This window comes from Belonocnema kinseyi, chromosome 2, assembly GCF_010883055.1.
Source record: "Belonocnema kinseyi isolate 2016_QV_RU_SX_M_011 chromosome 2, B_treatae_v1, whole genome shotgun sequence".
Lineage (NCBI taxonomy): Eukaryota > Metazoa > Arthropoda > Insecta > Hymenoptera > Cynipidae > Belonocnema > Belonocnema kinseyi.
Genome location: NC_046658.1, coordinates 72,469,037 through 72,484,224, shown reverse-complemented (window position 1 = coordinate 72,484,224; position 15,188 = coordinate 72,469,037). Strand labels below are relative to the sequence as shown.

Sequence of the window (15,188 nt, the reverse complement as noted above, 5' to 3'; positions counted from 1 at the left end):
CATAAGAGGAATTAGTTACAAATTATGTTCCTGAAAATATTCCTTGAAATATTCTCTTACAATCTAGAATAAAGATATTGAAATATAGTAAGATACTAAATCAATATTTTAAATTTTCGATAAGTTTATATTTTTAAGCCTCACACGTTAGTTTAGATAATTAAGAAGCATTTGATGGGAACCACCTATGCATGTCAAATAATGTATCGTGAGATCAAACCTAATGCAATTCGCCTCATTAAATTTGTAAGTTACACCTGAATCACTATTCGGTGAAATAAATAAACGCCTGCTGGAACAGCCACTATTCTAGCCCACCGCCGGAAAAAGAGCTCTGTGTGGATGGTGAACATCGGAGCCGGAGGGATATGTCACCGCAGGGTCGCAAACGAGCAGCGATTATGAGCTCCAGGGACCATTCCACTTCCATTTCCGGTTATCAACAGTTCCGTAAGGTACGTCTGACGTTTTCAGATGGAACTGTTTCCTTATATTATAGATATAGTATATGGATATAATGTATTATTCTTTAAAGTTTATAGTGACCTAATCCTTTGATCCAAATTATATTTGATCGTATTTTTTAGTTTTTGTTTAATGCTCATTTCAAGTTATTTGAATGCATAGAATTCGAGAAAGATAAATAAAAAAAAAACAATTTGAATACAAGTTTTAGTAAATGGACATAATTCATGAACTGACAAAACAAAAATTAATTCTCAGGAGGATCCGCATCGTACCATGTTAAGTCACAGATCCCATAGCGCAGCACCAATGGATTCTCCGAGTAGTCGTTATCGAGGAAGGTCGCAAAGTCCCACTGGCCATCGGTCTCTTTCACCTCCTGATCACAGATCTGTCCCTTATTCGCATGGATACATACCAGCGAGGTATATAAAGTAAAATATTCATGCCAATATTATTAATGTTTTGCAGATAATATTTAATAATAAAATTATATTCATATAACACGTAATTATATAAAATTAGGATTTTAATTTAAATCATTATTTTTATTTCAATGCAGATTTACGTCAAGATCAGCAACGGCGACTCCAACTGGATCTCCGAAAAAGCGTTATTTGCCTCAAATTCCTCCAAATCTGCAAGCAGCTTTGAAAGACAGAGGGGCAGGAGATTTTGGAGATAGAACAAGATTTATTAAACACCGTACTAGGCAGGTGCACACATATCGAAGTACTGGTATGGGAGGTATGTTTTCATTAATGTAATATTTTAATTATATTATAAATATTAAATAATATATCATTTCAGTTCAATTTTAAAAACTTGTATATATTTTTGATAAAAGTAACGTTTCCAGGTTGGGAGAGGCACTTTAGTGGCCTCTCAGATTCAGATCTTCCTTCCATGGGTCATGATCCACATTCATTGTCACATAGTCACCTTCACAGAATGCACAGATCTCGAAGAGGTCACCTAAGTCCAGACAAGGACGTTTTGGGAGATCTTGGCGACTCTGATATGGAGAGTATAGCCTCTGTAACAAGCAGTGCCTTTAGCACACAATCAGAGCGACCACGTGGTTCCAGAGGATTGATGTGAGTATGATTTACTATATATTTTATCTTCGTTACATCAAGTCAATAATCACGTACGAATTCATTGTACAAAGACAGTCTCCTTAGGAGTACACGTCCCATTATGAGAATAGGCTACGGAAGTTGCACTTGGAAATGTAAATATCCTTTTACGAAATGACATTGATACCTTCAGGGTAAACCTTTACTGCAGAAAAGTGGAACAGCCAGTAGTCCATCCTCTGACGATAATCCCTGAATTAAATGGACATTGCCGAATGAAATCGCTCCTAGATACACTTGTTCACGTCCTGCCTGCTTCTCAATATACATATGTATAATACATAAGTATCTAAACTTCATCTCTGAAAACTTTTCTATAGTTATATGCACCTCCTCTGCACTGTGTCAATGTCCATTTAATGATCGGTAGATAGTTACCCATTCTAACGAATCAGGGATCGAAACTAACCAGTGGTCGACTGAATCGGTCAGCAACCTTTTTGGGACTTGCCAATTAAAAAAAAACTCTCATTTCTGATTTCAACGTGTTTGAATGAAGTTGAGTGGTTCTTTAAGTGAATGGCAAATTCTATGTTTTTCGGAATATCATGCACATTCAATTCACATAGGCTGACGGTTTCGATCGACCATAGTGAAAAAGTAAAGAATGGGCGCCTTGAAATGTATTCCGAAGGAAAGTTACTACTCTATATGAAAAATTGTTTACAGACCGACAGTTAAAAACGTTTTAATACCCGGTGTCATATCCCCAATGCCCCCACCCCCTAGGCGCAATAGGCGCAAGCACAGACTTAGGGTACCCTGCAGCGAATGTCATTGCCCAAACAACTATCCCACCAAACCTAGAAACAACCAAAGCAAGCACAACCTTCCCTCGCACCCCCTTGTACGGAGCAAATCCGCAGTTGTACGCTCTCTATACAGAAAAATGCGTACGCCCTTCACAAGATCGCAGACAGTTGACGAGAACATGCTAAAATTTTACTCTCCCGATACAAGCGAATACAGGGTCTGTGAAGGTCTCCTACTCAAACCAGAAAATCTTACCGGTACTGGCAAAAAACGCATACCAGAGATTTACGTCGAAGACTGTCTCCAGGTCGATTTTAATGACCGACTCATCGATAAATTTCGCTCAAGGTACTTGTCTCCTTATGGATTCGGTTTTGGGTCACACAGACGATCACGAAGCTGGCAGGATCGATCCACCAGAAGCAGGAAAACGAGATATCTAAGTTTTTTAGAGAGCATGAATAAAGGCTCCAGGGACTTTGGTTATAGAAAACTGGATCTTAGGAATAATATTGCTAGACAACATAGATCTTTTTTACTCTCCAGGGCAAAAAGCTTTGATTATGATGTCATACAGAACTGTAGCTCAGCTCATGATGATGAATGTGAGATGAGCCTTCTGTCACGAAGAGCGAAGAGCTTTGACTATGATGCCTTATCGAGCAACATATTCAGTGATGATAGTCTGCGAACTACCAGGGAGAAAGTCAAGAAGAATCTCTCGCTCAGTGACTCATATGGTGAAAGGATTCCTGCTTTAAAAGATCAAAGCAGATCTTATTATGATTCTAATGAAGATACAGCTCGAATGAAACAATTGGCTATTGAACAAGTAGCCTATGATCAATTCACTGCGAGTCAGGAACAGCAAAGACTGTTGTATGGATATGACTCGGAGTTGAGTGCTGGTGACACAGAGATTTATCTCCCTGCTAAAAATGCAGGTTGCTTTTCGACTGCAAATTCATTTTTAATTGATCCTTTTATAGATAGGCATGGTTTCGATAGAGAGGATACTAGTAAACGAAAATATACAGAATCCATGCATCAGGATGTTAATTCTGAATATAGAGAAAAGTCCCCTGAGAAGAGAACGAGGAGTTTAGGGGATGAATTTTACAGCCCTCTGGAGACGAATGATCACATATATTGTAGCATAGACGAAATTCTGATGCCCTATGGTGATTATGAGTACAAAACTGACCCGGGTGCACTCTTCGCCTTCAAGAAAACCTCTGGAGAGAATCCTAATTACGCTGAATATCAAGACGATACATTTGAGAGGAGCAAAAATCAACGAAGACGAACGAAAAGTACAGATTCTTATTTAGAAGAAGGGCACAATGATGAAAATTGGGATGTAGACTACAATAGGGATTGTTTTTATCAAGATAAAAAAACTGCAGTGTACTATGATCCTAGTGAAGCCTACTACCGATATCCAGTTTACGATCGGAGAAAATCAAATGCTGTGAAGAAAGAGAGATTTCATATTGAGACTGAACCTTACAATACTTACTTGAATTATGGTACTGAAGAATCAATGAATTTTGATAACGTAGAATACGAAAATGTTCTCTCGTCTCGAATCCAGAGAAGGGATCTTAGTCCAGTAGCTATTTCTAATTATTATAAAAATCTTCCAGTCCGTGAAGAAGTAGTGACGATCGCGAAAGACAATCGAAGTGTACCGAGTCTCAGGCAGAGTAAAAAGATGATGAGATCTCGCGCCGAATCAAGTCCCGTACTGAACTCTAAAGAAGATTTTATTTCCATGCGGCAGAACGCTCGGAGGATATACAAACGAAAACGCAACAGTAGCTGTCCTGAGGCTTTTCGAACTTTTGATAGTCCGCCGACAAATGAGGACAGTCCTCCGAATGTTCTGTTCAGCTCTAATGAAGAATTTGGATCAATGGAGACTGTTATAAATAGAAATTATGTTTCCAGAGGTTATTATATAGATAAGGGAGAAAAGAATGAAATAGATTCTATGTACGGTAATTATGGAAATGAGGGTAGTTATATACATGAGAATTATCAAGACAATCACCAAGATAAAATGAGATCTTATGATTTCGATAGGATAGACTTTGCTTATCGTTCGAGAAAAAACAGTTGTCCTGAGTGTTGTGATATGACGTTAGCTGATAGATCGAGAGAATCTGCAAATAAGGACGCTTTGAGAAGAAGTTCGACAGACGCAAGGTACAGATATCAGAGGCGCAACAGTAGCTGTCCTGAAGCGAGAGAACTAGAACTTCTTGATAAGAAGGGTAATAAGAGAAATGTGGCTATTAGTGACACTCTTGAGTACTATGAGTACTCAATGGAAAGCGAGAGCCAGTGCAGCGAGAACTGCGGATTTGGCCCGTTTAATCCACGTAGGCTCCGTAACCGAGCAACCCGCCCCGGTAACGCTAATTCAAATCTCTTTAATTCCCAAACCGTTACCTCCGACACTGATAAAAACCCACGGGCCTCGGTCGACCATCACGCAAATCCTACATCACGAAACCACACCAAACCGCAACTCGTCACCTCGAATACGCCAACCGGCGGCGAATCCTACGAACCTTCCGAATCATCGCGTCGACGGTCGCGGAAACAATCGACGACGCACGACTACCACGACGATGACCGTCACGACGATGGAAATAATCGACGATCGTCCTCTATGCCCGAAAGCAGTGACTATGCCAGCCAGAGCGGGTCCTACGAGAAGACGTCCAGGCACCAGGCACCCGAGAACGAGCACAATGGCCACAGCAAAAGGGGCCAGTTTACACGCAGCTTTAGCAATACGGAAACGCCACCTAACGACAAAGTTGGTAAGTAGATCTGTAAGGTCTGGATCTTAAATGCAAATTGATATTAAAATTTGTCAGGTCCGTATTTTTTCATCTAATAACTCAGGCTTTACTTTCCGAGATATCAAGAGCTGGAAATGTTAGCCTTAGACTGGCCCTCATTTTGATAATATTCAAATATATTGCAGTCCACTAAAAAATACACGATATATTTTTGTTGATCAGCGGAGGAACATTCTGAGGTGCGGCTATCTACTCGAGTTGATGAAAAAATTTTATGAGGGCAAACCACTCAAAAAAGAGAAATTAACTGTACTCATGTTTTTAGTTCTGTTTGGGAGGTAGTTTACCCCAATCACACCATTTAATTAGCCGTTCTTACCTAACATTGTGACGATATTTTTTTGATCGGATGGGTTAAAAATCTTGTCTTCTCACATAGGAATGAATCAAACTACATATTCACATCCCTATATTGGGAATGTTGTTTCCACCACTTAAAATGTTTCCCTGCATATAATAAAAACAGTTATCGTTCATTTTTATTGCACCTTAGTGAATATATCAATATCATTAAAATCGGCAAGGTACACCTCATTTATCAAAAAGAAAATATTAGTTTACCTGATAAGGTGATATTTTTTGTTAAATTCATATAATAGAATAACACTGTTTTAACCATCTAAATAATATGTGTATCACTCATATTTCCGAAAGTAAGGCTCTTACGAAATCAGCTGATACTGTAACATGCATCAGGATCATCTATAAAATTGGTATTACACAAAGTGGAATTTTTGGTAGCACTCCAGTACTGGTAAAACTCCTAATAATAATGATGTTTTCTACTGGCCTACCACTGGCCAAAAACTGTAGCGATACTAAAATATCACTGGTACTGGCCTGGTACAGTCTGCAGTAGGAACATTACTGGGCTCTTATTTTTTAGTGTTATTGGTCCAGTACTGGTTAAGCACAATAGAAGGTGCTGTCTCACTTCCGTTCATATTTTAACACTAGAGTCTTCGTGCCAGTTGCAAAAATTTTCATAGCTTTTAAAGGGTTTCATGAGATATCAATTTATTTTAAAATAATTTTTATATTGCAGCTGGCAAATATAGTTGTCATAAGTCGCTTTGACAATTTAGACCCAGGTGGTGATTTTAGGCCAAGATACATTTCTTTTAAAGATTTAAGGTTTAGAGTTGAATATTTTATAAAAACTACAGTTTACATTTACGAAAAACTAATTCAAATAAAAGATGAATGTTTTTAAGAAACTTAAATGGAATTAATTAATAGGCACCAATCTATAATTCTATTATTATGTAGACAAAATATTTTTAGCGTGAGTAAGTGGACGCAGTTTCCAAGTAGTGAAAGAGCAATTATAAGGAAAGATCAATGGAATAGAAAAATTAATTTGTTTTCAAAGATGGCAGTCTGAGTGATACAGCTGTAGGACTCCACGTCGAAGAATCGTCCAGAAGAGGTCGAAAGAATTCACCAGGGAGCAAAAGCGGTAGTGGAAGTAGCAGCGGTGGTGGCAGTGCTGTACAATATCAGAGTGGTTTAGGAAAGAAGAGCAACAGCACGAGTCAGTTGTCTGCGACAGGTAAGGAATTTTTATAGTTTTGATCCGCTTCTAAGATGTCTTTTCCGTCTGCTGAAATAATTTTTTTTCTGAGTTACAATTAATTATATTCCCAAAAACTTCTAGTGTTGATTTACTGTTATAAAAGGAAAAAATAATTAAACGTCTAAAAGTGATCTTATTTTGATTATTAAATCTGAAATTAGAACCAAAATTTAAATAAGAATCATTTTGGAAAATATAGAACTTCGAAAATACTTTGTTTTTGTAGGCTAAATATTACTTCATTTGCATTTGCGTGTCATACGTGGTTAAAAAAGTGCTATATGGCAAAAACCTAATTACATCAGATGCTCAATATACACTTTATTACATACAACATCCATTATTTGAGACAGATTTTTTTCATATTTATGTTACTTTGCCATTCCTTTCGTAGGATTATTGCCGAGATACAACAGCAATATTACAGTATGGATTTCATTAGTTTCTTCCTTATAGTTTGTAGAACACAACGGCGTGCTGTCGTTACTACAATCTGCAAGAAAATATCTTAAATTTATTTGAGTACTTATTATTATCCTTAATCATAAAGTGACGTTATTACTTAATATTTTAATCATATATTTGATGACACTGTGACAAATTTCAAGATTTGAAATTTTAATTTCACATTTCCAAGAAGTCCTAATTAGCTTTCTAAAAGATAGAGATTTAAGCAGGTAAATTTGGTCGTCTCTAACAAAATAATAATGATAGAACTCCATATCAATCATCTAGATCAGAGCAGACTGATCACGTTCTAATTATTTTATTGTTTTCTCTACCATCTTACCTCTGCGTCCCTCTTCAACATCACACATTCACACTTCTACAACCAACTACTTTTCGTCGTTGGAACCACATTCGTCATCAATTTGCACCTCCCCTGTACGATTTTCTCGTGTGCACTATTGATCGATCGCGGGATTACGACACTTGCCTGAATCGATCAAAAAAACGTTCACGATTACCCTGCAAAATATTAAAATTTTCATACCATCGACAATAACAACCTCCACGACCATTACCATTGCCTCCACAATACTAATAAAAATTAAAAAATGCAACGAAACCTTCGTTGATTCACTTCATGAAAAACCATAACGTGCCACGTGCGTGTCTGTTGGTGGTACATGCGTGGGCGAGGAAGGGCGAAAACGGCGGATGGGGTTCGGAAAGAGGGGAAAGTCGTCCTTTACAGTTCACAGGAGTGAAGAAGTTCTGCCTGAAGACACTGCCAGCGGGAGATGTGGTCGTCAGCCAAGTTCGGCTAGCAGCGATGGTGAAGGAAGTGGCGATGGGGACAGGTCCGCTCATTCTTCAAATTTTAGGTTTTACTATAATTAGTTTATTCTCCTCGTTTCTTTTCGAAAATTGATACACAATTTAGTTTTGTTACATTTTAAAGTTTGATTTTTTTTCATTGCTTTATTAGAATTCTGTTGTTGGATTTGATATAAGGTTAATAGATTTTGTTCGAGTAAAAAGGATTTTCCTACTTTTCTGATAAACATTTGAAATAATGTAATAGACACGTATTATTCTAAGATAAGGACTATTACAGGTCTTTATTATTATTGTAGTGTGAATCTAATTTGCGCTATTGATAAATTAGTTTTTCTTTAAATTAAATTAGATACTTGTTGAAATAAACTAATGTAAATAATAAATGAGTTGATAGTTAAATCAACAACAAGCGATAATTTCTTTTTAAGATACGTTTTTTTCATTTTTTTAATCGAGCGAACCTTCGACGAAATGTGAGTATTAGGAAAGGGATTTATCTGAAAAAAAGAACAGGGCCATGGACAACTAGAACAAAAAAAAAACCAACAACGAAGCACACAAAACATTAGAATTTAGATGCAATGCATTGGGTGGATTGATGATAAAAGGAAACTCGTGTTGTTACTAATTCTCTATTTTATATTTAGAAAATAATATATAGTTTATTTAGATTAAATTCTAAATATCAAGAATATAAAATATTTTTAAGCAGCACAAGGTTTCTTCAATGTACTGCACTTCACTTCACCTATTAGATATCGTAGAATTTGATATCTCCATATCATTTTAATCACATAGATTTTCATATGAGTTTTCTGAGGTGGGACAAATTGAATGTGTGATCGAAATAACAAACTAAAAAACGATATTTTCTATGTAAATTAAAATAAACAGGTTACGCTTTCATTCAGTAATAAAAAGCATCCAAAGCCTATGTTTCTTAAATAGATGAATGTTGTTAAATCTGGTCAAGTATATGCAATAAGTGAATAATCATTTTTAATCGGAATCATTGTCAAGGCTAGAACTCTGGAACAAACCATGTTCTGAAATTTCCTGTTAAGTAAATATTAATTAATATATATATATACATAAAGTTTTTAAAAAATTTTTGGTTGATGAAAAATGTTTGATAATTAACATACAAGCTTTGTCCTAGAGAAAAAGCCGAAAAAAAGGTATCGTATTGTCTCACCCTTTTTTTTTGAAGCACGAGTTATATTTAGAGAAAAGTTAAGTAGTACTTTTTGCCTAGATGATTATAGAGCAAGCATGCGCAGCTTTTATTGCCTGTATATTTAAAATCACATGCAATTCGCTTCAGTGAACTCATATGTGATTCTATGGTCAGTTTCATTATTTTAATTTAGCACACAGACGAGCGGCCATCGCAAATTAAGCTAAAATAATCCATAAGCGATCGTCATGTCGAAAAAAACGTGCTTCTTTGTTGCATACAGCTTCTTCTGGTTTCTCGTCATAATTTTTAGAAATATTAGAAGCTTTAGAATCGCTAGGTAAGTCCTTCATCGTTATACTTGAGAAGAAGTTTAAGAAAAAGCCGTCGTATTTTTATTGTTGCAGGTGTGAGTACGCTTTATAAACACACATACACGGCTTTAATTTTGCGCAGTGTCTATTCATTCAGCTTTTTTTACGAGTAATTCTGGCGGAAGGGAATGATCCCCCATCCCTTTTCCAGCTTCGCCAATCAAGTTTGCAAGATTTTTGCTATATCTCCTAAAAAGCTAAACGACTAGCCACGGCCTTAATTTTGATGTACCAGGGCGCTTACGTTTTTCGTCGATTGCTATTCCATTTTAATATTTGCCATAATCATTCTTAAATTTACTGAATGCTGTTTTATAGTCATTAAAGATCAACTTGCATTTTCAAGAATAATTTTTTGTTGGAGGTACCATTTAATTCTAGTTCAACTTCAAGCAGTTTTTAGTAAATCTGAGTCTGCTTTTAGCATGAGCAGAACATCTTCAGACTATTTAAATTGAATTTATATTTACACTTCGATAGATTAGCTTTAATTTAAATAATGAATTTGCATAGAATAAAATAGATGAAATTAACGGGCAGTTGATAAAATTAAGATTATAGAGTAGAAAATTTATAGAAATTTTAGTCTGTTTAATTTTATAAAACTCTAAAGGAATTTTGGAAATCAAAGCGGTTTCAGGTTTTCTAAAAGGAGGTTGTGAGCCAATGATCTTCCAATAATTATTTCAATAATTACAGGACACTGAAAATATTTCACTATTTCTGTTCGTTCTTTCGAACCTCTTGCAAAAACTTTTATCTGTGGTATAAATGTTTATTCTACATATATAAATTTGCATTTTCAGGAAGATGATAGACCAATGATACTTACCAATGATGACTTTACCAGTATTCGTTGCATATTTTAGAAATGTGGATATATCGGTACACTTATTTGTGCTGTCTAGCATTACGGAAATTTTCCTAAGACTAATTCCTTTGCCTGGTCGTTTAAGGCTAATGTTAAGAATAAATTTTATAATACTAGCCCTAGCGCTATACTTGACCCGTCAGGTTTACGGAAAATTCCATAATACAATTCAATGCCATTCCTATATTTACGTTCCACACTGTTTCGTAATTTTTCCTATTTAAGCTAATGGGTATTCAACAGCATATATTCAAGTAGATGATTAGATGAGTAGCAAGATATGAATCTCGAAGAAAGAATATTTAAAAAATATTCTTTCGATGATGAAGTCTGAGAGAGAAGGGGTGAGAGGGAGGGAGAAAGAGAGAGTACTTGAAGAAGTTCTTGCAGAATACTGGGTGGGATGAACAAAACGAAATATTGATGTTTTCCTTCATATAGCTTTGTCTTTATACATATGCTTAGAAAAAAAGTAGAATGAGAAACTAATTGACAGGATCGAGACAACATCAGCAGTGTATTAGTGTTAGTGACAAACGTGAAAAATGTCTTGTTTGGTTTACAACACAGAGTGTGGTGTCGTCGTGGGTGCCAGCATGGACACACGAGGTTCCGGTATAATGATCCGGAAACGAAACAGCACACCAAGCAGCATCCAGCGCTCCCAGGAGGTGGTGCCAAACTATCAGCGTCTTGGTGCAGGAAAGCAGCTAGGATCGGTGGCCAGTGATACAGCTGGAAGTCTGAACTCTATCTCGAGTTCTGAAGGAAGCTCGTAAGTAGTGGCTAGACCGAATCGACAGGGCGCGCGTCTCTCTCTCTTTCTCTTATATTTCCAACCCCCTTTCTTTCTTTCTCTCTCTCTCACACACTCTCTCTTCTTCCTTCAATGCGCATTGTCCAGAATCTATAAGAGCAAAGGTCCTTTCTCACGATACATCTATAAACTACAGTCAGGAGTCAAAAAGATCTCCATCCTTGTTTAATATAGTTGGTAGCATGCAGCAACATTTCAAAAAGACATCACAAAATGACTACGACACTCACAATCATTCTATCATGCTAGAATCTTTAACGAGAAAATTTTTGAGAAGCTTGACGCTGGTCAATGGTATTAAACAAGGAGAAATATACTCTGCACTTTAGAATTTAGCAGCATCATGAAAAAAAGACCTCAATAATGTTGGATTAGAGTTGCTAATCAAAGAAGTAAACATAAAAATAAGATTTAAAATTTATATTTCTAGGGCTTAGAATATAATACAGATTTTTTTAATATTTTATAAAACTGTACAGTATTGCATCCTTGTTTTTTGTAAATCATGACAAATCAAGAAAATGTTTAGAGATTATGCATACATTACGGAACGTATTTTTCTTTTGTTTATATCGTTGTGCCTTTTTTTAATTAACGGCAACTTTATTCTTTTCTTAATTAAGCAAAGGAAAATCGCATTACGTAATATATGTTTGACCCCTTATGGAATGTCGAAAAAACATTTTCATGCTGTGTCAAAAAAAAATTTGAGGTAAAATATAATTAAAACTAAATGTAATAAATCGATTTTTACTAACAAAGAAAAAAGTCAGGGACTTTGCGAATTGCACCTCTGTTGATCTGTTCCTCTAATCAGAAAGTTTGTAAATTAATCCAATTTCACCATTTCTATTTCTTCTTATTTTACGTTATTACAAATCAGGACAGTGCTATAAGCCGACTCTTCGAATTTTTCATTTTTATCAAGAAATATGTAATCTTATGTATAGATGTGATAGTGATCGACTGTAGTTATTACAAAGTATTCTCCTCGTTCCTCGTTGTATTTTTCTAATCCTAGTATAATATTCATTTCTTCCATAGACCTTTAATTGTTATATCATTTTTTGATGCTCGAAAAACATTTAAAACTTGTTTCATTGCTAGAATTGCTCAATTTTAAAGTTATATAAATATGATGTTTGTATGTTTTCACAGATATCCCCAAAGCTCATTTTTATGCTAAAGATTATAAAAATTCTGCTTTAACAACCGTAACTGCCACACTGTCTACTGCTACTTTCTTTGTCAATCCTCTATAAATCTAAATTATTAGATAGTTGCTGATTTAATCAGTGTGAAGTAATTTACCGATTGCTTTAATAAGCATTTCTATTAGTAAATTATCTGTAGTTTTATACTAATTTATAGTAAAATTTTGCTAATTTATTTATCATCGAAATTATCACAACAATTATTAGTAGGCATTGCACCAATACTAATTGAATAAGTAGAATTTGACTTTGAGTTATAATGAAACTAATTGCAATAAAACTCTTCTATGACGCCGATTTTGGGGCTGACGGTGGGTGGGAACTAATTTATTATAGCCCGCTCAGCTTTTGTTTATTCATGCTTAAGTGTTCGCCTGAATGACAACAGCAGATCCCGCGCACTCCGGGCAGCTTCTATTGAACCTGCCTGTGGCGCGGCGTTAATTCTCGGAAGGGCCTTACAATGAGCACATCTTTTTTATGTGTGGCTTTATTTTGATTAACCGCTGATATACAATAAATTAGTTAATCTAATAACCAGTTAATGACGACATAGAAATGCTTCCTAACGCAATCAATTAATAACTTCCCACTCCTTTGATTATTATTTTTCTGATAATTAAGACTGGAATTTAAAAACTTAAAAACTTGAAATAATTATACAAAAGTAAAATATTTTTATTTTATTTTGAAATATTCCTTATGTATATCTAACTTTGTGAACATACCTCCATAACACATGTATCGATGTTATATGGCCTTGGCTTAGAGCTTGGCTAATGCAAGTGAACGCTATGCACTTTTCTGATGCACTGTGTTTATCATATGTAAAATGCACTGTCTCATATACCCATATCATACTGTAATATTACTACAGCGAAAACGATAAAGTTATTATACAGCTATACATATTTTTTATTTCAGTGAATCGAATTAAGTTTTATAATTTCCATTCCCCAATTTTCAGTAAAATACTCCCTTTCAAAAATAATGATAACATTTACCTAATTTAAATTTGACACGTTAAACTATACACATTATAAATGTAAAATCTGCTTTTGTACATACTAATACTGCAATTTTACATCAAAGAGAAAATAAGTATATTTAGTTTTCTAAATTAGATAATACTAATTAAGTCAAATCGGTTCTTTAAAAATATCTTACATTTAAATTCTATAGAGCGAAGTTAAATGGCTTTTTTTGCAGATAAGATTATATCGAATTGACGTATAAAAAGCAGAACCTTATGCTCTTTTGTGTCACGACTTTTTTATATTTCATGATGTTCTCTCGATTCACTGCGATTTCACATATCATGAAAAACATGTTGGTTTCTTCACTTTTTCAAAAAAAAATCTTGAAATATGTGTACTTTTGTACGCATATTGCATTAATTTAAATATTATTCCGATTATGAATCTCATATCCACCGGTATAATTTTCATATGTAACACCTTTTTTGTGGTCGATATTTATTGTTATACCTCTTGATGTATTATATCATTTAATATAATGTAAGTAACAGGGAACAGTGTTCTAAGCTTACCATTTCTTGTAAATAATTTGATTAGCATTAGGTATTGAAAGAATTAAAATTAAATTATAAATATCTGAAAAGAGTCCATTTTGCACTGTTCCCTGTATTTAAAAAATATGTATATATGTAATAAGGTATTGCACAGCATATTTGAGATAAATATTCAATGTGTATCGAAGGATTTGTTATTTCTGGGTGGTGTACAACGAACGAGACTTCAGCAGGCGTTTCTCCAGACGCTTTATTAAGACTAGATGTGCCGACTGAATTTTTATTTGAATTTACTGAAATCATTAAACTTATTTTAATATAAATATTTGTTTTTTGCACATTTTGATGGAAGCATAATGATTTCTGCTTTTTGTCAATAAAATATGTGTGGCTGAACTGACTCGAAGTGTCATTACTTGTCAGTCGATATATATAACTGTGTCATCAATGTTTAAAACGTCTTTCTTGTTTTAGGCATGAAAAATAGTCGTGAAACAGTAAGTAGATACAAACAACTTTTTGACAAGGTTTCTGTTATATCACACAGTATAATTTTTAAAACATTTAAAAGAAAAATGATGTATTTTTATCCTGACAAGAAGTTGATTGTTGCTCAAAAAAATTATGATTGCGCAGTGCGCATGAATTGTATTTTGCACGCCTTTTATATTGTATATAATTGTATGCTAAATTCAAGTATGTATATATCAATGTAGTTTTCTCTTGTCACTGAATGTATTTATTCATACTGTATTTTACTCACACATACATTACACTTTTCAACCTCAGTTCTTCTTGTCCTGAATCAAATAAGATGTATATTATCTTCTTACAAACTTTCGTCGAAGGCTTTTCACAGTATCCGTGAGACAGATTATTAGACAGATTATTAGACAGATTTTACTTCGTTTTCCACTGCAGATCGATTTATAGTATATATCAGATAAGCTTCCAAAATTACTTTCTCTGTCCTTTTTATTCCTATAGATCGATCTTTGCGAGTTTTAGTTTTAATGGAATTTTTAATTATCTTACTATTATCATTTAATTTTGAAATACATTATTAATTTCACTGAGAAATTTTTTATCAATAACCTATTGTTTTCTTTGTTGT

The 15,188-nt window shown here is 34.6% G+C and overlaps 1 protein-coding gene across 1 annotated transcript in view; it reads left to right on the top strand.

Annotated features, from left to right (window-relative positions):
• The window catches only part of LOC117167819 (regulating synaptic membrane exocytosis protein 2), a 124,374-nt gene that overhangs the window by 101,250 nt on the left and 7,936 nt on the right, over window positions 1–15,188 (top strand). Inside the window, exons 13-19 of the mRNA XM_033353022.1 lie at window positions 302–455; window positions 724–890; window positions 1,028–1,212; window positions 1,325–1,562; window positions 5,046–5,188; window positions 6,603–6,782; window positions 11,083–11,287. Coding sequence (XP_033208913.1) covers window positions 302–455; window positions 724–890; window positions 1,028–1,212; window positions 1,325–1,562; window positions 5,046–5,188; window positions 6,603–6,782; window positions 11,083–11,287 — 1,272 coding nt within the window. The remainder of the gene's footprint in view (window positions 1–301; window positions 456–723; window positions 891–1,027; window positions 1,213–1,324; window positions 1,563–5,045; window positions 5,189–6,602; window positions 6,783–11,082; window positions 11,288–15,188) is intronic.